Genomic DNA, 24,938 nt, shown 5'->3' with positions numbered 1-24,938 from the left:
GGAACAGCCTGAGCACAACCCAATGGAGCCCACGTGGAAACGTCTTGCCAAGCTGAAAACAAAACAGAGAACAGGGCAGCACCCAGCGCTTCTGTTAGCCAGAAGATACGATACGTCCCCACCCTTTCAGAGTGCACAGTCCTTACACTGCTTGCTGACCACCCCTGGAAGTCAAGGCACTTCTCTTCCCAATGACTCCTAATCAAACCACGCGACCAAATATTGCTTTGGCAAAGGCTGCCTGACAGGTACCGGTGCTGCCCTCAAGGAGTGACTGCTTGCCATGCCTGCTGCGGAGGCCAAGCAGCTCCTATGGAGGAAGTTTGACACACTCATCACATCGTTCTTCGCATTTAATGTTCCCCTGAGTCTCTTCTTAAGGTCCTTAAGCTAATAAACAATTATGAAGATGGCAGACTTTTTGCTTAACTGAGTGGTGGGCAGGGAGGGAGGGAAAGAAGACAGCAGAAACATTCCCGAGGAGCTGCTACCTCAGGTAACTGCAGTGTTCACCGGCGTATACCCATAGCTTACCGCAAAGACCAAAACCCCAATGAAAGGTTAGCCCCCACGCAAGATCTCTAACTACAAACACCTCTACTCGTGCCACCAACAACTGCAGCAAGAAAAATATTCACTGTACATTACACATACATCTCCGCTTCCTTAACCCTAACTCCTAGCTGAGAGGTCCCTCCCAAGACACAGGGATATAGGTTTAATAGGGTTATGCTCCTCAGTTCATATTAGGACTTTTTTTTTTTTTTAAGTGGCAAAATATCTCAATTTGATAAGCAGGTTAATCAGGTGGTAGTTTGTACAGTAATATTTGTGGAAAAAAGTGAGCCTTGATTTTATGTTGGTTATAGAACAAGTGGCCCATGCTTACGGCTAAGAAAAAATAAAGTTTTCTAGCCTTCTGTTTTATTCAGAGTATAATAACTTGCAACTAGCTTTATAAATAAGCTCACTCATTCTGCTGGAAGCATTTCCGATATTCCTGGTTTATTACTTCAAATCTTCGAAAAGGCTTAGCACGAAGTCTATTCTTGTAGTAAGTATAAACATAACATTTTTAATAATTTCAGTGCTTCTGATATTAGCAATATTCACACACAGATGAAAATGAAGGCCACTGACATATCTGAGAGTCTAAAAACAGTATTAAAGAAGTGAAGTCATTAATGAGTACTACTTGTAACACTAATACTTTCCCAACTTTTCTACTGAAAGGTTGCTAGTTCTCTTTAAGAAAAGGATGAGCTTTCATGAAAAGAATTCCACTACAGATGTTCCCAGCTGTCCTGTTTCCTGCCTAACTAGAAGTATTTCCATAACGTCACATACAAACTGTTTACATTAGCATCTTGAGGAAGAACCTTTACTTGCTATAAATGTACAAGCATCATACTCCCATGACAAGGAGTAGCAAAATTAAATTTAACCAGGAGATGTACACAGGACCCAGGGTAATTAGTGCCTTTGCTACAACCACTAGACATTAGTAAAGATGAACCCACTGGAAGGTTCATAAATAGCAACTGTAAAGAAACATCTCAGCCAGATACAAGCCAGGTTATTTAAGGTGGGTTATTCTACATTTGACTATGCAGACAGCTAAATTGATAGGATTTTTATTTTTAATAAAAGTTTTAAAGATTTAAGTTATACTGCTGATGCACTCATTTTTCAGAGGATCAAATACTATTTTCTTCTCCCTGTAGGATGGAAAACAGAAACAGTACTCCATGACCAGGAAAAGGTAATGGGGAAGATCACTGTTGGTGGACATGCTTAGGAAGGTGATACAGGTGATACCACTACCTGTAATCTAAATCATGAATTAATAAGTCTGCAGCACTAGTTGACCATATTATCATGGTAAAAATAATTGCTTAACCTCCTCTTAAAAACAAGATTTAATTCAATCAAATGTTTCTGACAACAACACTACTCCATTGGACCACAGACAGCAGACACATCTAGAGAAGAACAAATAGAGGTACAGGTGAACTCAGCAAGATATCCGGCTAGACCAAAGCAGTCTTCACCAAATTTTGTTCTGGGGGAAGACAAGGCAAGAGAGATGGGGTCTGCCTGCAAATATTTTCCAAATAAGTTCGGTTTTGGTATGATATTTGGTGAAACAGTCAAGAGCTGTTTTGAACACCAGCATTTTTCCTAAAGGCATCAGATCTATCAACTTTGGACCTAGGTTTTTCCTATGCATTATACCATTCAGGGATTAGAATTTTTTAAATAATAAAAACAGTGGAGACACTGCTTCATTGCATGACACTAAATTAACAGCCAATCTATAAACAGAAATGGACATTTCTTGCCATTGATTGCAAACAGAGTGGTAAGTGTGGTCCCAATCTATTCAGTACTGCCTCCACAGTACTTAAAATATAATTATATTATATTAATTGAAGATGCAAGAAACTTTTTTTTGCCTTCCACCTCCCTCCCACATCAGAGTTTTCTGTGCTAACAAAGTAAGATAAGTAACATAAAACAGCAAGCCAATTGGCTGCAAATACTCAAAACATTGCATTCTAGCACTGAAATTTCATGGTATTGTTTTCCTCAAAAAAAACGTTCGCTTTATGCCTTAGAAAGTTCAAATTAAAAGGACTGAATAGGTAGTAATGCTTCATTTGTTTGAATGCTGCAAGCCATTTCTACTATGGTAACAGATTCATTTGCACAAGTTGCAAAACTGGTAGAAGCAGCTTTTAAAAGTTTAAGTCCAGTTTTACCACAGTGGAAATCCCCCAAAGTAATTTAAAAGCTATTCAGGTTTTTTAAGTGTAAATGTTGCTGCCTGTCACTTTCAAACCTCAACCTACTTCATAGCAACAGAAATTACAGCCAGACCCTTTTCACCTATTAGACATATCAAGTGGGAAGAAATGCACACTTAGAATACGCAATTATATTAGCAAAGATAATTTGCTAGGTCTTTTGAATTTACTCCCCAATTAACTATTCTTCTATGAAGTTGAGCTTGAAGCAGCAATTCTACTTATTTCATATTGACAAATACTTGAGGCATCCTTCACATACAATTATTCTGTTTAAGTGAAGTAATTACAAAATCCAACATCACTCACTACAGTGGAGCTAGAATGCAAAAGTTGCTATGCATGTGCTTTTCACAGCACTCCAGTTCTTTCTCCAAAGATTTTTTTTTTTGAGCAAAGCTCCTTATTTACATTAATTTTCATGCTTTATTAAATATATGCAGAGTTTAAGTGTAAGTTGTTTTTTGACTTCTTTGGTGTGGTTTTTGTTGGTTTGTGGGGGTTTGGGGGTTTTGTTTGGTTTGGTTTTGGTGGGGGTTTTTTGTTGTTGTTTGTTTGTTTTAACAGCTCCTTTCTGCTATCCAGGCTTCCTTTGAAAACAACTAGAGTTATCTGCATTTTATACCTACCGTAAATGCATCAATTGCATGAGATGTGTATAGAGTACAAACTATACTTACAAATGCCAAAACACAGAGCCCTACCACCTGAAAATAAGAACCTCCATTTAGCTACCACCTGCATGCCTACTGAAGCCATGACATATTAAGACTGAAATCAAGCATATCAGGCAGGTCATTCAGCACCCAGTTAGATGAAGTTAGAAGCAAAACAGTCTTATTGACTTTAACAAGAACATGATTAAATCCAAAATCCCCCATGATGAATGGTTTACAGTTATTCAACTTCTTTTGTTCAGAATAGATAAGCTGGCTTTACTGCTGAACTATATTTTTCCTTGGTAGGAATATTTAACATACTTGTCCTGTATCAAATCCCTCCAGCAGACTTAAATTTAGAATACTTGGTAGGGTTAAGTGTGTTGGGTATCTTTCTACAGTTCTATATTAAACTGTAGTGTCAGACATTAATCAGTACTTCAGTCATTCTTTAGGGGGTGGGAGAGTGGGGGCAGGAAGGCATATGAAGAGTTAAGCAACTCATGACACCTGAGGCTTTCAGAATCCTCCTTTAAAAGCACTGCTTTACAACGTGCAGAAGTAATTTCATAGTTCGCGATGTGATCTGAAGCAGGATTTAAGGAAAAGGTTGTATTGGAAAAGGATGTGATCTGCTCAAATAAACAGGTCTGTGATGCTTGCTTGTTGCTAGCAAGGCAAAAAGGAAATTTTTAAAATTGGTATTGCCATAATGACATCAGCTACTCTTTGCCCTCTGAGACACCTCTTATTCCCAAGGTAATAAGAGAGTAACGAGGTTTAGTAAGCAATGGAAGTCAGCAGAGAGATAAAAGTACTAAGTACAGTTTGCTTAGGGGAAGAAGAGGAAGAGAAATAGTAGCAGGAAGGGCTGGATGAGAACATTTTGAGACAAAACAGTTTACCACAAAAGCAATGGTACAGTTCAATATACAAACCTTGAAAAACCCTGAACAAAAGGCATGAGAGCTTTGACCTCCATTTGCAAAACTAGTTCATTGTCTAATGTTTTCTCTTGCATAAAGATAAAATTCAAGTAACTCAAAATTATTATTTTAAATCATTCATAAAAGAATGTCTTTCTCTGGCTGTTTATACAGAATCATTCAGAGATGATGATTTACTCTGTCACACCATTGATGCTGAAGAGCATAAAGAGCACTTCAGTCACTCTTTGGTAAAACATCACTGAAAGACACTGGTTCATACTTAACTCCTATCTCTATCATGTTTATGCAGTTCTGAAGTGTTGAGATTTTTGTTGCAGTTACTTGCTACAATTAAGTTTTATTTACCCAACCTGTGACTTGTAAAGTATTTCCTGAAGCATTTCAGTATTTTTGTTTTGCTGAAGAGGACACTCATTATATACAGCTAACAATGCAGGTGTACTATACTTCCAGTAGCTGAGAAAAATGACACTTTGATGTCTGCTTGCATTTAAAGGGTGAAAAAAACTTGTGGATATGACAACCCTGCAGCAGCATAGAGCGCACAGTGATGGAAGTTAGACACAAGGCAACAAGCTGAGTGACCTTAAAATACACTTCAAATTTTACAGCAAATTTCCTCTGGATTTATTCCATTCCTAGAAAAATTCCACTTTTATTTGGCTTCCCCTGAACAGGCTGTATGCTTACACTGCAAGGTATTTGAACTACTCCAGTAAATTTGACACCTCCACATGGACAAGCTGTAAGCAATGCAAATGCACTCCACCCCAAGGATCCATTTAACTCTAAATGCAACGCCTAATCTAGACTAACTTAACACCAGTGCAAAGAACTGTACGTCAAGCCATACTACCTACTGCGAAGAAACTGCGGCAGGCTGCTGCAAAATACCCGCAAATCAGAACGAAAACCCAAGTGTGAGTTCCATCCTCTTCCTCCCAATAGCGCTTATGTCCTAACTTCACCAAGTTATTGCACTGCAGACTGTAAGCCAGGACACATTAACAGAAGAATCCAACTTGACCTGTACTCCAGACTACTTTAAAACTCTACATTTCAACAATTGCCATAAGTATCTCAAGGCTGTTCTACATACAAGGCGGCTGGTCTATGCTTTGTTAAAGGGAGCAAAGGATGAAATCCATGATAATATTTATTAGAAGTGCAATCTACACCAAAACTGGAACCAAATGTTGCTTACATAACACTCATACATATTCACATTCCTACATGGACCATGAAATTCCTTTTTTCAATTACTCTCTTCCTTATTTGTTGACACAGTCCCTAGTATATTCTATTTCTCATTGCTTATGTGACCTTGGAAAGAAGCCACATGTCATTTTAATCCAATCAAACCCCTACAAGAAAAGATACTCATACTGGCACTGCAAAACCAAAAATAGCTGCTCCTGGCATTTAACATAAAGAACCATTTACGCTTCTGATATACATTGTCATTGCCTGATCTACTGTTGCTGAGTTTTATGAACCTGAAACAATCACTAACAAGCTTCAATGTATTACACCATTTCTAAAACCACGGTGTATCTATACATACTTACACTCTCCACTGCAGAATATGACCTGGTTTTCAGATGCCCTACTTTTTTGGTATATTCAGCTGTAGCTAACCACTGGTCAGCTTTCTGCTAACACACTTCCTACAAGACACAGGACAGCAAAGCAGAAGGGGGAGACCAGGCAAAAACCCCTCTAAGCTTTCAATGCTATACCATTAGAATGTACATAGTGCACACAGAGAAAACACACAGAAGGTCTATTCAGCACTTCTTATTTAATGAAGTACTGCTTAACTGGAACACAGGGCTAGCAATCTATTTTACATGCTGTATTTAGCAGAGGCATCCTGCAGGCAGGTTTTGCTTTCACATCCACTCAAACTAAATAAAACCACAAATGGATTCTTATCATTGTAAAATTCCCTTTATACGTGCACTGACATCTATTTTTGGTTTTTTTCGGAATTATACAAATTTCAGTGGCAGTTAATGAACATTTGGAATATTGAACATTATCACCCTGCCTTCTCTTTTAGGATTTTTGTCCCTGGAATATGTGCTATGTGGAGATTTCATGCTGTTAGCAACATCAAGGATGTAGATATATGCACAGACTCCCTTACATAAGAATTTTTAGCATCAAATTATTTTAATCCTAGCTTAAAGCCACGCAAGCAAGCTGCAAACGGAAGCCTGTATTGTATCTGGATAGTTGGCTTGTGTTATGTTCATAACTGAATTTATCATTCAGGAGGAACTTGGAAACCGGATTTACTTTGCCAAAGATAAGTAATGACAAGGTGAATGGTTTAAGCTGCTATATGAAATGCCAGGACAGGAAGGAAAGCTGACTGGTAGAACTGAACTCCAAAAAATAAAAGCAATGAGGGTGGTGTTGAAGACAGAAGGGAAATGCTTGAGAAAAAGAGCTTCTGCAAAACTAGTTTATGTAGCTGCTTGCTCCTCCTTAAGTAAAAAGCAAGAAAATTACAAATAGTGCAGTGGAGAAAAAGACTTACATAATATGCAGGCTGCCATCAGTTTCTCTAAATGTCATGCATCTTAGCTGAAACAAACAACAAACAGACACCCTCCACCAAAACAACACATGTATGTCCTGGAACAAAGCTCAGCTTCCATAATCTTGTTCCCATTCCAGATACTTGCTTTATTTGCTTTACCTGCCACTGAAGATGTAAATCAGGTCAGATGCAGCTGAGAATTTTGTGGTGGTTTTTTTGTCTGGTTGGTTTTGGGGTTTGTTTTTCATTTGGGGGGCTGGTGGTGGTTTAAACACACACACTTGTCTTGAATGCCTCTAAAACTTCGTACTTTTGGGGTTTGTATCAACACAAGTGAGCACAAAAGTTCGCTTGCCCTACTTGCAAATAAGATGTATTTAACGTGACATGTAGATATCTGCTATCATACATTTAAGTTCAAATATTTCTCACAGACAGAAAGCCACATCGTGACAGCCTGTATTCATTCCACTTCCCTCCCTGTTCCCCTCCTGCACTCAAATCCAGGTATAGAAAAGACAGCGCTGCCAGCAGATAATCATTAAAATCATTAGATAAATATTTAATAGCACAGACTTCCTGATACTATTTTTGGACTTGTGGGAAGAAAGAATGAATTCCAATTTGCATTTCATAAACAGAATAACCATCTTCCAAACAAGCAGCTCAGCACGGGTGCATGCACACACAGAGACTTAAAATATGAAACTACTTTGCTCAAAAGTCAGACTTCTGTTCGAAATTCAAAAACTTTCATGCCCAGTACAGTTTTTGTTTGCTAGAAATAAGCCACTGTTGAAGTAAATAAGATATTCCCCTCAAAGCATGCTCTTATCATCGTATTAAAAAACCACAAACCTGTATGAAATATAACAGTGCTTTTCTTGTAGCCAGAAGGTAGGCGAATGTTTCGGAGCAACCCCTTTGCAGTCAGCCGTACACGCATGTTGGATAAGGAAAATTTCGGGGACCATAACATGTCTTCAGTGCAATTGGAAGATAAACAAGCAAGAAATAGCCTCCATGTACTGTCACATACTATGTTTTAAAATCACTACTGGCAGAAGCGAGCAATTCTTGCTAAAGAAAACAGGCTTGAAGAAGTAATCAAGTCTCCATTCCTTTGCTCTTATTCCTTATGCACAGACAAGCAAAAAAATCAGTAAAAGCAGATATCCACGGCGTAAATGCTGCTGGCAGCTTCTCCTCACCAGATGTTGTGGAAACAAAGCTTGTCCTCAGAATAAAACCGACTTAGTGATTCGGAAAACCAACAGCCTCTGAATTGCATCACAGTGTTGATGCTTAATCTGCTGTGGGACTCCGTGGGCTGGAAGCTAGAAGAGGAGAAAAGGGAGGAGGAGGAGGAGGAGGAAGTGGGTGGTCTCCCCAGCTGAATATATCATCCAGCAATGTCACAGACCATGTAATTGTTCTTTGGAGACTGTTAGGGAGATTATTTGAATATTCCTGGAGGCATATTTCAGCTCTCCTCTCCAAGAATCCTTTCAGGGTGTGTTTTTTTTTAAAGTTTCTTTCAATTGACATGAATTTATCAAAACAGATTTATCAGCTAACATTTTCTACCAGAGTTTCTTTTAGCATTAAATATTATGTCAACATTTAAAGTCTTAACAAATCCACAAACATGTCTATTCTCTAAGAAGAATTCAGTATTTGAGATCTGCTTAAGGGAAATACTATTTAGCTTGGCAGATCAACACTGCAGATGCTTCCATTTATCAGAAGAGGACCAAGAAAGCAGGCATCAATTTCATATTAAAACAGATCTCTGCCAGCTGGGTTTTGAAAGCACCCCAACATTGTAGCAAACAAGCAGCATTACAGGAGTTCCTTCAAAACAGATGCTGTCTCCATATTTAATTAGCCATCTTAAAAAATAAATAAATATTTCTTCTTACTATTTAATGAGCTCAAAATTTTTGCATATACCTTGGTCCCTTTCAGCTACCACTAGCAAAAATAAAATGAAAAATAAGAGTTAAAAGCTAGAAAACAGAGGAGTAACTGTTTTACAGAGATTAGAAAATGTCACATTTTTCACCTATGGCCATGACTATCAATACATGCACTGGCCACCTTCCTGTGTAAAAGAGAAACGTTTCACTACTTTGCCTACAGTCAGTAGCTGCCCTCCTAGGCAGCCATAGGAGCAGGGACCATCCAAGTATCTCACAGCCAATGCAGGAGACAAGACAGTAACAGCTCATACCTTCTTTTGGGTTGCTTGAAGAGCTGCCCTCCACAGCCTCTGTAACTTTTTAGAGACAACAAAATTAGGTGCTTTTCCACGGATTCTGCACATCTACCACTTCACCAAACCACAGCTAATGCTATCTAGCACCTATCCCTCTAACAGTCTTTCCAGTTCCAGAAACAATCAACCCAACTTGCTCTGAAGCAGGTACAACCCAAAGCAAACATAATTACACTGGCAGGTCTCATCCTAGCAGTGCCTTACCCATCCTCTCCTTACCACAAATCTGTTATATTTTAACAGCGTGTCTTACTTGCTCAAGACGCATAACATTTTAAATTCTCTAGTGCTTATTTACCACATCAGCTAGAATTAAAAGCAGCATTTTGTTGCTTTATCCTGGTCTCTGGGTATCTCTAACGTCACGCAGGCCAGCGCAGTAACAATAAAGCAGCCCATTGTAAGTAGAGCGAAAGAACTGCAGCCCAGCATCGAGACCGTCAAACCCATCAAGCCAACCTCCACAGCACACTGTGGGAGAATACTGCTGAATATTTTATGATCATGTACCAAAATATTTATTTCCCAGCACGGTGATGTACCACCAACTCTGAAATACTAGAATATGTCTTCAGTCCACACAAAACCATTCAAAACAAGTACAAAGACAGTAAATTAGCTTTTTTGTTTGGTTCCCAGGGCAGCCTCTGCACACAGCAGGGCATGCATGTCATTACTGCTAAAAAATCCTCATCTATTCCTTCTAGCCTGAAAAGCTTTGCCACTAGCAACGTGTGTTCATCTATCTTTCCAACAGCCTGCAGGTCCAGACCTAATCCAACACCACTATCAAAGACATCACCTCCCTTCTGTGTTGCTGGAAGATTATTACGCTTGGAAACCATGCTCAGCAGTAAACCAGAAGGCTTGTTACAGCACATTAGAGTAGTCTCACATATTCAGCATAGTTCATTAGCCCATCTCTTCAAATATTAGATCAGTATTGTCAAATTCTCTCTTAATGAGGGCATCGTGAGATTTTGACTGGGCCTACAGCCAGTCTTCACACACTATTCAACACCCAGCCATACCAGGTTTTACCCTTCTGCCAGGGCACCCACTGGAACTCCCTTTTGTTTTCCTCCTGCTCGCCACAGCTCCCCAAGGGAGGCACTGCTCCATGTAGTAAATGTTCTCTCACCATCCCAATCTGATGCTCTCATAAAGGTGGAAAAAGTCCAATCCTGTTCAAAAAAGCAAACAAACAAAAAACCCCAAACCAACGACAACCCCCCCGCCCAGCACCCAAAAAAACAACCCACTGCCTCTCCCCACCCTTGCAATAGTGCCTGGGACAAAGATAACAAACTTCTCACTAGCCTGTAAACCCAGAGAAGCTGAAGTACCCCACTGAAACCACAACTTCCTTCCGAGGAATAGGAGCTAGAACAAAGAATCTCTAGAGGTCAAGCATGATGTAATGAACCAGTCTGGAGACTGAGGAATGAATGAATCACTGGGCAAAATATAAGCAGATAAAAGCTCTATATGGACAACAAAACCCTTGTAGCAGAGACCAAAACTCCTCTTACAGAGGTACACAAATAATACTTTCACTGCCTCCTCTTTCCCACCCTTAGTTTGGGTGGAAACAGGCCGTGAAGAAACAGATACATCATAGTATTTAAAACAAACAAACAAACTTCTGATTTGAGGAAAATGCCTTTCTAGCCTCTAGGGTTGGAATCCAGTTAAAACCCAGAAACCTAAACCAAGGCTCCTTTATGCAGAAGCAGACTGACAGCACTAATAAAAAGCAACAGATGCATGTCAGTCTCATCTAGCACCCAACCCTCAGAGAGCTCTGACAGCAGCCAGCAAGCGGACTACCTATCCCTATCTGAACAGCTCCCAGGAGAGATTTAACTCACAGAGGTTCCTCCAGTGCAGCCTTTCCAGAGCTCTGCATTACACCACTGTACACTGTGGTGGCTGTGTTGCTAGTACTAGTGTTGCTTCCTTGGCTCAGGAAAACAGCATCTCCAGGTCTGTGGCTGTACTCCTACAATGACCATCTCTCTAGAGCCTGGCACTAGCAGGGTACAAAGCCAGGACGTAACCCATGGGATCCTAACACAGCATGTCAGGAACGTACACCGTCTACAACTCATGCGTAACATGAAGATCATAGAGAGGTCTTCTTCTATCTTGACATTGGATAAGGGTGATAGAAAACAGCACCAGAAAACAGCAGAATAAAATAGGAAGTGATATACAGCCCAGACAGAGGACAAAAGGACTGACAGATTTTATTTACTAGCACCTTACTGCTGGCTTCCCTTGAACTCCAAGGGCAAAACCGGTGATCAACATGGACAAAGGGGCTCTATTCTGTTATGACCATGTAATTCAGTCTGGGTTGCTAAATGCATCAATACCTGATGACACCATCAGATTGATGGTGGGGCTAGACCTATTTTAACCCCAGCAGATTTAGCATATCTGCCACTCCCTGGGAACATTAGCAATGTGACAAGAAAGAAGCAAAGGGCACTGGCATTTGTATGCTTTTAAATTCAGCCTTATGAGGCCAAGTGCACAGCTATCTGTATGCATTTCTGCTGTCTCTATCCCTCTTTACACATCCAACAATCACTAAGAAAGCCATCAGAGCACAGTTAAGTGTCTCATTGCAAAAAAGTCTAAGTCAGAGGCTAGATCTTTAGATCTGAGGAGCCCACGCAGAAGACACCTGGCTCCATGTCATAAGACAGCATGGGCAGTGCAGAGCAGATGGGTTTTACTGGCATGCTTTACTTCAGGATGAACAGAGAGGTGATTGCCTAGGCAAAGAGAGATGTGACAAGTAGGAGCCTACTAAGACCCAAAGGGTCATATGTGTCCTTGGTTTTATTTCTGGAAGATGACTGCCCCCTCTCCACTTTCCTGCAACCACCTTGCTCTAGCCTGTGCTCCAGTTTGAAAAGCTAACCTTTCCACAGGCAACAACACCCACTGCCATGCTGAATGCAGCTTGCAGCTTTAGGGCTTATTTTAAGCTCCAATCCTTAACTGAAGAAAAAAGCAAACCTCTTCCTGCCTCAAAGCAGGAACTAAAACCCTAAATAATTTAGGTTTCCTCTAGTACACAAGACACTTTTAATCATTATAAATTCAGCAGCCTGTCAAACAGAAGGTGATGCTGCAGTGGATTCCCAGGCAAACAGCTACAGCAGTCAGGCTGATCTGTCTCTCTCACGCAACAGCGGTGGCATTTACGTCATCTGCACTCTTCCAGAATTGAGAATGGCCACAAGACACAGCAAGAATCATTTAACTTCTGACTTAAGGGAGCAGCAAGTTATTTTTCACGTGCAGGATGTTCCTTCCAAAATGGCATTTTTGTTAGACTGCCTGTGTCAAGATCCTACGGTGCTTTGAAAAAAGCCTGCTACTCTACAACAGCGAATAATGTCACTAACACTAGGATAACATGCCTTAAAATATGAAGCTTCAATGATCTAGCCAGATGTGTCAAAAAACCCAACATCCTCTGTGCTAGGGACTTCTGCTGCTCAGCAGCAGGCTAGGTAGATGTGTAAGTCCTTGTGAGCTCAGGCCTCAAGGAACAGAGGAAAAATAAAAGTCTTACTTAGGGCCACAGCTTACAGATGTATTAATTATTTATTCATGCAATACTGACTTATATGCACTGTGCAACTTTTTTCATCTATGGACTCACAACAACACCCAGACATCCTCTACTGAAAAGTAACACTGCAAACAAGGACAATTTAGGCAACTATACATCCTAAGACATGCTAATGGTTTATCAGGAGATCACAGAGCAAACTAAAGACAACTCACAACAAGTGTGTTTTGCTTATCTTTGTGGGCTTCTGTGTGTTCTTCATAGCCCCAGGTGTGCAGACAAAAATGCAGACGTACATTCACTTTACAAGCTGTTTAACAATCTTTGATACAAGATCCATGAATTTCATGTGTCTGGAACAGTTCCATGGTCTTTCAAGTATTATATCAACTTATCTGCCTAACAGGGATCGATGACAACAATATGGGCAGCTACTGTATCTGCTGAAAAATACCTTAAGAAATATGGGGAAAGAAAGGACTTAAAGGAAAGCTAGAGGGAAAAAGTCAGAGGACTTAAAAATAACTGAAAAAACCCCACCCTTACCTCAAAGTTAAGGAAAAATTCCAGTACAATGATGCCCAATTACTCACTGTTTACTGCAAACACATAAAACAATATGCACAACCTAAGGAACTCCAGAGAGTCAAAGGAAAAAAAAAAACCAAGTCTGAGAGTATCAAAAGAGATCCACATGTAGGTTTAACTGGACAGGAAAGGGAAAAGAAGATAGTAGAGAAAGAATAAAGTATTAGGATGGCATTTTCAAGAAGGCTGTATAATTAAGCAAAAAGTGAAAACAGTTTCCTACTGGTATGGGACCTCGATGGTCAGTCAAAGCTCTAAAGTCTCTTAAAATAAAAACCTATTGTCCTCTTAATTACTGAAAAACAACAGTGAGAATTTAGATATTTTAAAATTCATTCAGACAGAGCATGCATGCAAATACACTGACACATTTAACTTGACAGCTGAAGGGACCAATCTGGAATACAATAAGACTGTGTTGTCACGCATCTTAGTTTTTTGTATCCTGTTCTCTACTCTGACAAACATACTGCCTCAGGAAAACACCACTTATTTAAAAACAAACAAACAAAAAAAAACCAAACAAAAAACAAAACCCCCAAAAAACCCACAAAACAAAACAGCAAACAAAACACTCAAAACAGATGACTGCAGAGTTTAGGGTGGCATTCTCTGAACATCAGCACCAGTCATTTCACTTTGAAGACTTCTGGAGCACAGGAGTTCTCACCCAAGGAATTAAATCCTGAGATCCAGCTGTTGTACTATACTTTATTTGGTAATGCTAGAAAAATCTGGCCAAGAAAGTAACAGCTATTGGGTATCAAAGGTTATTTCAGGTTTACAGATACTCCCTTAACTCTTCAAAATAAAAATCATTATATGTCCCTAATGAATGCACTTAAACTCAAATTCACATAGATTTAGATTAATTCTGCATTTATTTATGTAGAAATGGCAAAACAAAGACCTGCTTTTATAGCTGGTTTCTGTGTAATAGCTACACCACTTAAGCAACTCTGCTGTCTGTTTATAAGAACATTCCTTATTAGCCTGAAGGTATTCTAAGGCTAGATCACATGAGACTATCAAGTCATTCAGATACTCCTCATAGTTCACATGGGTGAAAAAACATCTAAAAAAAGACTATAGCTGGCTTTTTATCACAGCTAGGCAACAAAATAGTCCAACGCACAGTACAATAGCTGTAAAAAGAAGTTTAAGCCTTATCTTTTCAAGGGAAAAGGAAAGACTAATTTACACTATTCAACTCCTAGAATTTCCAATGTGTAAAATATTAACCACATTAAACTAATATTGAATCTTATCTTGTTCCTGCTTCACCCCATTAAGTTTACAAAGCTGTTCAAGTTTTTCTGCAAAATTTCCAGGCTTTTCTTTTGGAGAGAGGAGTAGAGACAGAAAAACTGACAAATGCAACTTATTTACAAGAGCTGAAGCTCTTAACATGAGAGATTGAGAATTCAGTCTCAACACATCTATATTGAAATTCCTGGTTAGAACTAGCCAGAGATGCTAGTTCTGCAACATGAAAAACTTGAACCAAAATCCTCCCTGCTCGGCCCTGTTTTAACAAGCACCTAAACACTGCTTTTCTACACCTGGAGTGCTTTAACCACTGAACAAACTATTAGCTGTTAAGAAGCAAAATCTTCCTCTTCCTCCCTGCTTTTAACTTCACTGCAGAAGGTACCTAGTTTTTTCCACTGCAGAACAGGAAAGAGCTTTAAAACATTTAAGGTATTTACCCATCAAACTGTCTCCTGTATGATTCTTAAGGGAATTTATTTCCCGTGAGCTGCAGAGTACAGTATTAGAAGATGCTGAAAGAAATGCAGAGTTGGTTCAACAACAGAAGTTTTACTTTATGGAAAAATTCCACACACTACCATAGAATGCCTTTTTTAAAAAAAAAAGAAAAAAATGGATATCTGAGACTTAAAATTACTGTTTGGATGCTACTGAAAAACTGTTCAAAACCTGTCACATAGAGCTTCGCAACATATATTCTTTATCAGAATTGTTGGGGGTTTGGGGTGGGGTTTTTGTTTCTTTTTTTAAAAGCAGTTTAAGACCTCTGGGATTTTTTTTTCTATGAACATTCTTCTGAACTGAAGAAAATTTATTTTACATTTAATAACCTTGCACCTGCAAAGCTGGGTACTCATGAAAAACAAACCAGATCTGTCTATATTCTCTAGCAACAAACCTAGTAACGTTTACGTTATACAGCAGGAAAAGCATATTAAAAGTGAATACTAAGATAAAGCCAAAGAAGAACTCTAAGTGCTGAGACAGAAACAGTGGGCTCCATTTTCTGCACATTGCTAGCATCAGTTTCATGATCTATGCTAGAACTGCCACTCATTCTTCCTGACTTGTTTTTAACTTCGGTGAGCTCCCCAGTCCTACCTGCTCTGTGGCCAGTCATATGAGCACTTGTGTTAGAATAGACTAGACTATTTCAGTTGAAATAGTCTACAATGTCATCTAGTCCAGCTGCCTGACCACTTCAGGGCTGACCAAAAGTTACAGCATGTTATTAAGGGCATCGTCCAAACACCTCTTAAACACTGGATAGGCTTTGGGTACTGACCACCTCTCTAGGAAGCCTGTTCCAGTATTTGACCACCCTCTCAGTAAAGAAATGCTTCCTAATGTCCAGTCCAAACCTCCTCTGGTGCAGCTTTGAACCATTCCCACAGATCCTGTCACTGGATCCCAGAGAGAAGGGATCAGCACCTCCCTCTCCTCTTCCCCTCCTTGGGAAGCTGTAGAGAGCAATGAGGTTGCCCTTCAGACCTCTTTTCTCCAAGCTAGACAAGCCCAAAGTCCTTAGCCGCTCCTCACAGGACATGCCTTCCAGGCCTTTCACCAGCTTTGCTGCTTTCCTCTGGATGCATTCAAGGACCTTCGCATTCTTCCTAAACTGTGGGGTCCAGAAATGCACACAGTACTCAAGGTGAGGCCACACCAGTGTTAAATACAGCAGGATAATCAACTCTTTTGACCAGCTGGTTGTGCTGTGTTTGACACACCCCAGGATGCAGGTTGCCCTCTTGGCTGCCAGGGCACGTATGTTCACATATGCATCAAGATCTTTTCAAGTCTCCAAGCAACAAGAACACTGCTTGCACAGTTTCCTCTACAACTTGCAAAAACTTTTGCAAGCAAACACCCCCCCCCCCCACCATCCCCCCCAAAAAAAAATAAACCCCAAAAAGACCTTCTGGTCAGATATGAAAGGAGAAATAGAGCGCTAATAAAACACTTGACCAGATATCTCTCATCAGTATGGTAATTTGCTATACCATGCTGAAGACTACTGATGGTCAACTAGATGAAAGAATTCACGGAAGACCTAAGTACTTGACATTCACAATGATGTTCATCAGCTCTCAATAACAGTCCTCCCAATTTTTAAAGAAAGCTTACACATTTTCACATAGTATCATGTATCATTTTAAAATATTGAAGCTGTTTTGTTGTTGTTAAAAAGAGCACAAGCACAGTGTGACATACATTAATCCCTTGTTTTCTAGACATTGAAAGTGCAAGTATTTTGAGGATAACCTATTCTATCCAAGAATCTACAACGCAAGAAATATGTTTATCCTGTTTCCTCCAAGTTTCAACAGTTATGACTAAGCGCATGACAGAGAGGGGTGTTAACTGAACCTTGAAGTATGCCTCCATCAACTTTTGTTTGAACCAGAGTACTGTGTTAATAAAAGCATCTTACCCCAGTGTAAGAGTTAGAGTGAGAAGCCAGCATCCACCTTTAACAGCCTGTTCCAAGAGACAGCTACATGGACTGTTATATTTATACCTTATTTTTCCATTTAAGCTTGATTAGCACTACTACTCACTTTTTGCAATAAGACCCCTGACTGAAGTTATTTCCTCCCCCAGTGTTATATTTTCTCACAAATGATTAAACTAAAACAAGCAGCCTTTTAACCTCTTCTTTATGAGGGCAAGACAACAGAATACCATCTTTCATGATGGAGCATATGCAGGTTTTTGATGAAGCTTCTTCAGTTTTCATGGCTTCTACAGCCTTTAGTAACTGATTCCACTACACATACTCCATCATAATACAAAGAGAGATGACATAAATCACACTGTAGTTGTTAATACTTTATAGGGTTATCCAGCAGTTACGCTAGCTTTTCTGACAACAGTGTTGTGCCACAAGCATAAGTGCAACTTGTTATCCGTAATACACCATACATCCCTTGTAGGGTCACTGAACAACAGGATAAAGCTTTCCAATAAATATTTACATGCTTTATTCCTAAAGCAATAGCTTCATCTTTGGAACTGCCAAAAAGGATATTGGCTTTTGCTTAGCTTATGTAGTTCTAGGGATTACTGTATTGTAACTTGTCATGTCTCTGTTATTGACTGAAGGTTAAGGATAAGTGAATATCCACTGCATATAACACACTGCACTGTAACATACTGCACAGGTATTAGAAGTAGGTCACTTTTTCTCCAGGGAGGCCTCAAGAACCAAAGGAAAGAGCACTAACTTTACACATTTTTAGAGGCAGTTTTGCATCTAGTTCAAAATTACATCTCCCATTAAGACATTATAGTAAGTGCACATACACATTCTTACTTGAAGTTAGCAAGTTAGGTAGCATAATAAAACATATTATGCCCAAGAAGTTAATTTTGCCTTAGCTTTAAAGCCAGTGCTGAAACACTACACCACAGAACTTGTAGAAATTACTTGATCCACTAGAATATTACCCATGAAAAATACAGAATTCACAAAAAGGAGCATTGTGAATATTTTAACACAAAGGAATGCACAGCTGCAAATACACAAGTCTCTCCAATTTTATAGGCGTACTAACAGTATGTTGTGCCTTGCTTTGTCAAGCAGATTCTGACTTTGCATCATTGCTATAAATGAATGGAAAATGGATAAAGAGCACAAACAGTCAGAGAACAGAGACCAGATCCTAGAAAATCCTGCTATTTTTCCATCCTTGAAGTAATGTGAAAAACAACATTAACAACTGAGCTAGACACTTAATTCATGCCTTAATATTGTAATCAGTTATCAGAGCCCTGCCGCTATAGATTAGTCCCAACTCTTCAGACAGAGCACATGGGCAAGAAATAGAACTGGGGTTGGACCTCCTCACTGAATGAGGCTAAAAACTGTAGTGTTAGCTATGGCACAGAAAAAAAAAAAAAAAAAAAGAACAAAAGCTCTAAGCTAGCTAAAGTCACTAGAACAAAGCTTCACTATAATATCAAGGCCACTAAAAAAAAAAACCCAAAAACACAACAACGATAGTGGGCCCCATTCTACATGGTACCAGCTGGCATTATTTCAGTTCATTTCAAAAAAGACCATTTGTTTTTTCTTAAAATGTGAGACATTGTACTGCAGAACATCCAAGCAGCCACACGATATTTTTATTCTGTAAGAACTATTTGCAACTCTGAAGATGGAAAAATTCTTTCTTAGAAAAGCAAAATACTCCATCAGAAAGCTTTGCATTCATAAATGGGAAATTATACTAATGGTCTGTACATTAGAGCATTAGAAATGTAGAAAAGTTAGAAATGTATTAACTTCAATGTCTAACATATCTAATTTTGGAAGCTGACTCAGTACATGAGACAGTTCAGGTTTATTAAGACAAACACTGAAATACAACTATTCAACTGGCAAAAGTATGACGCTAAAGAGCATGTGCTAAAGGATCACTAAATATTACAGCTAATTTGGAGTTTCTAGCTGTTTTTTTATGGCATTGAATATAATACTTCAAGGCTATGTAGCTACATTCTTTATTAGGCTGGAAAAGATGAATCACAAGAAAAACTATATTTAGTAAAAAGGGGAGGGAGCACTAATTACTTTTCTGGATGGAAAAAAGAGAGAAAGTGCCATGCTAAATTTAAGGGAAAATAGTGTTATCTATCATAAGAAAATAGAAAAGGAATTTAATTTTCTGTTTCTAGTTCAGAAACACTTTGTTGCTTATGAAGTTTCCTCAGTTGAGCTCATCAAGACATCATGTTGTTAGCTGTATCATCCTCTACACTCTTATATGACAGTTTACATGTGGACATAAAACATAGTGTCAGGCTATACCTAAACTAACATTAGTTCAGCCAAGTATCAATAAAAGCAACCAACAGAATTAGCACTTTGTTCAAAGTATTACACTTGCTGTGTGACAGAAGCCCTGACTCTTAAAGGTATCAAGCAAAGTACTCAGTCACAATCAATATGTAGAAATTTGAAACCCAAGAGAGTAAAAGGCAAAAGCATTAGACTCATGTTATGACTACAGGAAATTAAAAACATACTGCCACAGTACCAGAGTTACAGGTCAGAACTGATTTACCCAGTAATTCCAGACTCAAATTCATAACATCTGCTTGGCTACAGCACCTCTTTCAGAAAGACATCTGCTATTCACTCAGGGGACATAGGGCTTTCCAGTGATCTTCAGTATCTTTCAAAAGGGGCTTTTCAATGACTAATTAATTACAAGCAGCTTTTAATTCAGCAAATACACACTGATGCTAGGGAAACAAATTTAGACTGCCAACTCTCTTGAAAAGACCTGGAAATTGCTGCAAGTAGAAACATCATCTGAAGACTTTTCTGTCTCCTGGCAGACAGAAACTAGCACCAGGTGTCCTGACTGGCATAAACACCAAAAACAAACCCAACACGAAGTCCTTAAAACTCTGCCAGATTTTGGAACGCCATCTGCCACTTAATCAGCTGCGATTCCTCCCTCTACCATACAAGCAGACACACACATCAACATGCTTAGATAATTTCAACTTCTTATTCAAGCGCAGTCTGTGGTGATACAGAGACAGCTCACACCAAAAGGGTATCTATCATGAACCTTCCAGAAAAACCTGTTATTCTGCATGATTATTCTTTTTTTTTTTTTTTTTTTTTTAAAGCCACAACACATGAGCTTTAATCATCACTTACCTCACTGTGGCTAAACAGCAAAAACTACATCCAAGTTTCATTGCCATACTTTTTTTTTGTTACAGTTAAAACCTCCTTATGCTTCACTGGAAACAGAGCAAAACAGACAGATAGCACAGACTGCATATTCTAAGAGCTGGGTAGCCAGAAGACAGCAAGTAGAAAAAAACCCAAGACTTTTCTTCATATCCCCTGAAACTGGAATCAGTGACAGTTTATGCAATTACCCGTTGCAAAACTATTCTCCCAAGAAAAGAACCAATATACTAATATAATGTATAAACCTAATTTAAGTTACACTGCAGAAAATGTAAAAATGCATTCTGAAAACTCACCAGAACCCAAATGAGATAGGCTTTGGTGTCCATTTCTTCCAGGAGTACCTACAATGTTCAGAAGAAAGAAAGAAAAAAGAAAAGAAAAAAAGAGAGAGAGACAGAGAGAGAGAATTACACTTCAAGCTAGTAAGGGCCAGTGGGGGTGTCTTGTTGGGGGGTTTTTTGCCTTCCTTTTTTTTTTTTAAGCTCCTCAAACTTCACAATTTCAGTTTCTTTCTTGTGATAGCTGATGGCATGTTCAACAGCAAGATTTAGCATCATAAGGTTAAACTACTTGGAAAATGTGTAATGAATTCCCAATAAGCCAAACATATTTTTTTTCCATTACAATTATCATACTTCATTTAAGCCAGGTAGCACTGTTTTATTTTACTCATTCATACAGGACCACAGATAATAAAAAACAATTGTCTATGTAGCACCGTTTTATTTTACTCATTCATACAGGACCACAGATAATAAAAACAATTGTCTATACCAGAATCATAGTAACTTTTTTTTCCATCTATATGCTCCATTTATTTTATTTGCATAAAGGAGGTATAAATTAACAGCACTCTGAAGCGAGTTACCGATGAGATCAGATACAAATGAAAGCACAGAGAAGATTAATCTACCCTTACTATATCGTTTTAAAATCACATGAAAACCGACCTAAGAACCTCATTATTTTGAAGGATATTAATTAAGTGAAAGTGCTCTTTTGAATTGCTAGGTCCAAAAGTCACGTGCAGAAGTTTATAAAAGGTCTGTTGACAACACCTATCAGCTTTCTTCAGCCTTTACAAATAGTGTGTGATCCTATAGCAGGTGTTTCAACAGGAAACAATCTGCTTTGTATGGCTACTGTACTTGTTTCCCTCACCTCAGGCATAAAAATGGAACTTTGCTCCAAAAGTGAAAGTTTTTTCTTATAAAGCTTGCCTGAGGATTCATACCTATTCTTTTCATTCACTCAGGTAAAAATGACTAATTTCAATTGAAAGTTAAAGATAAAACAAGCATCTAATACAGAAATGTAATCTGGTCTGGGTTTTGTCCTGCAAGTATATGATCTTACAAGCAGGTGACAGAATATCTTTTAACAGACATTATCAAGTATTCGGAGTCCTTGTGGGATGCAAGTTTCAAGCAGATAGTGGACAACGAATGCCCTGATTTTTTCCTCCTAGATTAAACAAATACATAAGGAACACTTTGCAGAACCAGTCTCTAACACTATGAACCACAAGGAAAAAGAGCAGATTGATCATCTCAATTACTCTGAATTCACAGAGTATAGCTTCTCTCAACAGAGGAATTCAAGAATGTGAATGAAAAATTGACTTTACCCAACAGCTGATTACCTCTAGCCTCACTGACTTTCCTTGCTGAGTGCAGTGGCCCAGATGATTTTGGTATGCACTGGTTCAGTGAAGCAGACCTGGCCTTGGCTCCTGGAAATAAAAGCTTAGATCAGGTTTAAAATAGAACTACGTCAGCAATGAAAGACATGCCTAATATTACATATTTAAAAGTACAAGATGCACAAATCTACTCAAACAAATACAAAAGAGAGACACCTTCTAGAAAATTGAAGCTCTATTTAAACTCAGCTTTGCTTTACCAGAACTCATATTGGAAGAAATAAAACAATAGTTTTAATAAAGCTTCTAAGCAGAAGAAAATGTTAACAAAGATTTCACTCTAGGACTAAGATCGAATTACTTAATTGAGCAAATACAACACAGCTATGGAAACATTGGCTGAAAGGGACCTCCAGAGGCCAGCTATCCAGCCTCCCACTCAGAGCAGGGCCACCACCAAGATGAGATCAATTGACCATGCTTTTGTCTAGCTGAGCCTTGCAAAACTCCGGGAAGGGAGGCTCTACGGCCCCACTGGCCAATGCTGCATCTCCCACTCCACAATTTGCAATCATTTCCCATTGCCACATCATATGGTACTACTGAGAAGAGTTTCACACCATCACCTTTGTAGCCATCCTTTTCAAGTTACCGCAGACTGTTATATCTCCCCTTAATCTCCTTTTTGCCTGACTACACAAGCTCAACTCCCTCAACCTCTCCTCACAGGTCCTGTGGCCAGAGACCTTAATCATCTTCCTAAGTTTCCAGTTGACCCTTCCAGTTTCAAAACAACCCTCTTGAACTGGGAAGGCCCCAAAACACAACAGAGTAGTCAAAGTGACATAAAGCCAAGGGGGTAATTCCAGCTTCTTCTGGCCACAATGCTCCTGGAAGTGCTGAAGGCACAATTCCAGCACCCAGGTCACTGAAGATGTTGAGCAATGCATCAGCTTGTCAGACAGCCATATAATTTGTATTTGTTTCCAACTGATTTACAGTTTGTGGCAAAGTCTGTTTCTTTTCACTGTTTGCCATTTTAAAGCATGTCATTCTAGCATGACATTTGGCAGGCATCTCTTCTATTTATTCTCAATTATGTCAGATACCAGCTTAAAACTTAAGCCTAAAGCAGAAGCATAGTATTTAATTAGGTTTATCCAATTACGATAACCAGTTCACCACAAAGACGGTCAGAAGCAAGCTGATTATAACTAGCATTTAGGAGAGAGAGACAACAAGCTTATTTATCTGTTCTCATTATGTCTTTAATTTTGGCCAGAGAATGAGTTGTCAACTGCTGTTTGTGGCTGGAGTAGAGAAGCACTGTTGGTTGATCAAGGGGTCCTGGCTCGAATAGGAATAGGAACCAGAACAGTGTTTCATACAAAGCCAGAAAGTACATTTAAATTAATGTTTCCTTTAGCACCAGATGATAAACCACAATTGTCTTATCTCCGTTAACAATTAGAGCAAACCTCTGCTTCCACTTCAGCCAGTAAGAATATCAAGAAAAAGCAGCATGAACAGCTGAGCTGTTTCTAGGGCTCTTCCCTTGGAAAGATGGGACAATGTCAGTCACCCAAGACTGACATACTCCATCTAATAATACCTTATTTTAAAAAAACATCCCCATCCCCCAAGGTCCTTACTGTCCTGAAAGGGGTGAAGATAACGCAAACTGTGCATGAGGATGAGGACAACCATACACTCAAGATAAATTCAGGGTAGGTCTACCCCGCAGATCACAAGCAGCCACGGAGTCTGTGCCTGAGCTTTATGACAGAAAAGAACTCTTATTAAAACAGCGTAAACCTCGCACGATGACACATGCCATGTAGCAAAGCGTGTTTAGTCCCTGTGTCATGCAAACCTTAGCCATATGACAGTGCGGATGTCCTCCTCGTTTTCCTGAAATATCCCAGTCAATTATGACAATACAAAGGATGTTTTAGACTTCCTATGAAACCTTATAAAACTTGAGACACCACTGATGTAATTTTACTCCCTCGCACTATTTTCCAAGACCACTCTTCAATAAAAACTGCTTCAGGAGGCAGCCACCTGCAAAAGTTAAGGTACTGTAACAGTAGTAACTATAGTTCCACTCTATCTACAAACGGACTCATATACCTTTTGGAGTTGACTTCAACGAGTGAAATCTAGGTCTTGGTACAGCTTTCAAAGGGACAGATCCTAAAGTACCATTCTGGCAGTCTGGTTTTGAAGGCCATTCTCCATTCTTGATGATGACTGTGGCACTTGCAGCTGCAACACAGAACAACAAAGAATTTGCTCTAGACAGCGTCTAGTTTGGGGAAAATTAAATCCTAAAAGAAGCTTTTTTTTACCCGAGGCTAAAGTTAGGAGAAACACACGTTGGAATGAATCATAGTATAAAAATATTATGACCACCTCTGATTTCTTCAGTACAAAGAGACTGATGAACTGTAACAGAACAGTCTATGACCATTACAAACACTTCTCAGAAGCAGACATACAACTTTGAACTATGCCTAAGAGGGGGATATGTATAGAAGTATATTGGTCAAGATACATAACTGGAAGCCTGATCTTGCTATACAAAGCAAATGCAGAACACATTTCAAGTTTAAGCCAAGAAAAAGCATCATCAGTACAGAAGGATGTTCTGGTGACAGAATTGACTGTTAAAATAACAAAACCCAAATAAATCTCAGACAAATTCCTCATGCAACACCTTCCCCTGTTCTCTCTGAGAGCTGAGCGTGCTTTTTCAATAATATGGTGCACGCACCACCAGCAGACTCTGCACCCCTTCCATCCTCCTTGTGGGGCACTAAAAAACATGTGAGCCCAACCGTGTTCACCAGCTAGCAAACAAGTTTTAAGAAAGGTTCCTGTAGT

At 39.1% G+C, this 24,938-nt stretch overlaps 1 protein-coding gene across 3 annotated transcripts in view; it reads right to left on the bottom strand.

The window, feature by feature from the left end:
* The window catches only part of MTUS1 (microtubule associated scaffold protein 1), a 94,411-nt gene that overhangs the window by 48,186 nt on the left and 21,287 nt on the right, over nucleotides 1–24,938 (bottom strand). The window contains exons 1-4 of one of the 3 annotated variants that reach the window (XM_049835595.1): nucleotides 10,274–10,309; nucleotides 9,198–9,242; nucleotides 8,176–8,301; nucleotides 7,823–8,099 (exon numbers count right to left, since the gene is read on the bottom strand). In XM_049835595.1, coding sequence (XP_049691552.1) covers nucleotides 7,823–7,943 — 121 coding nt within the window. In that variant the 5' untranslated portion in view covers nucleotides 7,944–8,099; nucleotides 8,176–8,301; nucleotides 9,198–9,242; nucleotides 10,274–10,309. Of the gene's footprint in view, nucleotides 1–7,822; nucleotides 8,100–8,175; nucleotides 8,302–9,197; nucleotides 9,243–10,273; nucleotides 10,461–20,703; nucleotides 20,752–22,052; nucleotides 22,143–24,185; nucleotides 24,321–24,938 lie in introns of those variants that run through there. The other 2 variants (XM_049835584.1, XM_049835606.1) reach the window with 2 other exon arrangements.

This window comes from Accipiter gentilis, chromosome 3 (genome assembly GCF_929443795.1).
Source record: "Accipiter gentilis chromosome 3, bAccGen1.1, whole genome shotgun sequence".
Taxonomy (NCBI): Eukaryota; Metazoa; Chordata; class Aves; order Accipitriformes; family Accipitridae; genus Astur; species Astur gentilis.
Note: the sequence above shows the minus strand (reverse complement) of the source record. Positions and strands in the feature narration are given on the sequence as shown.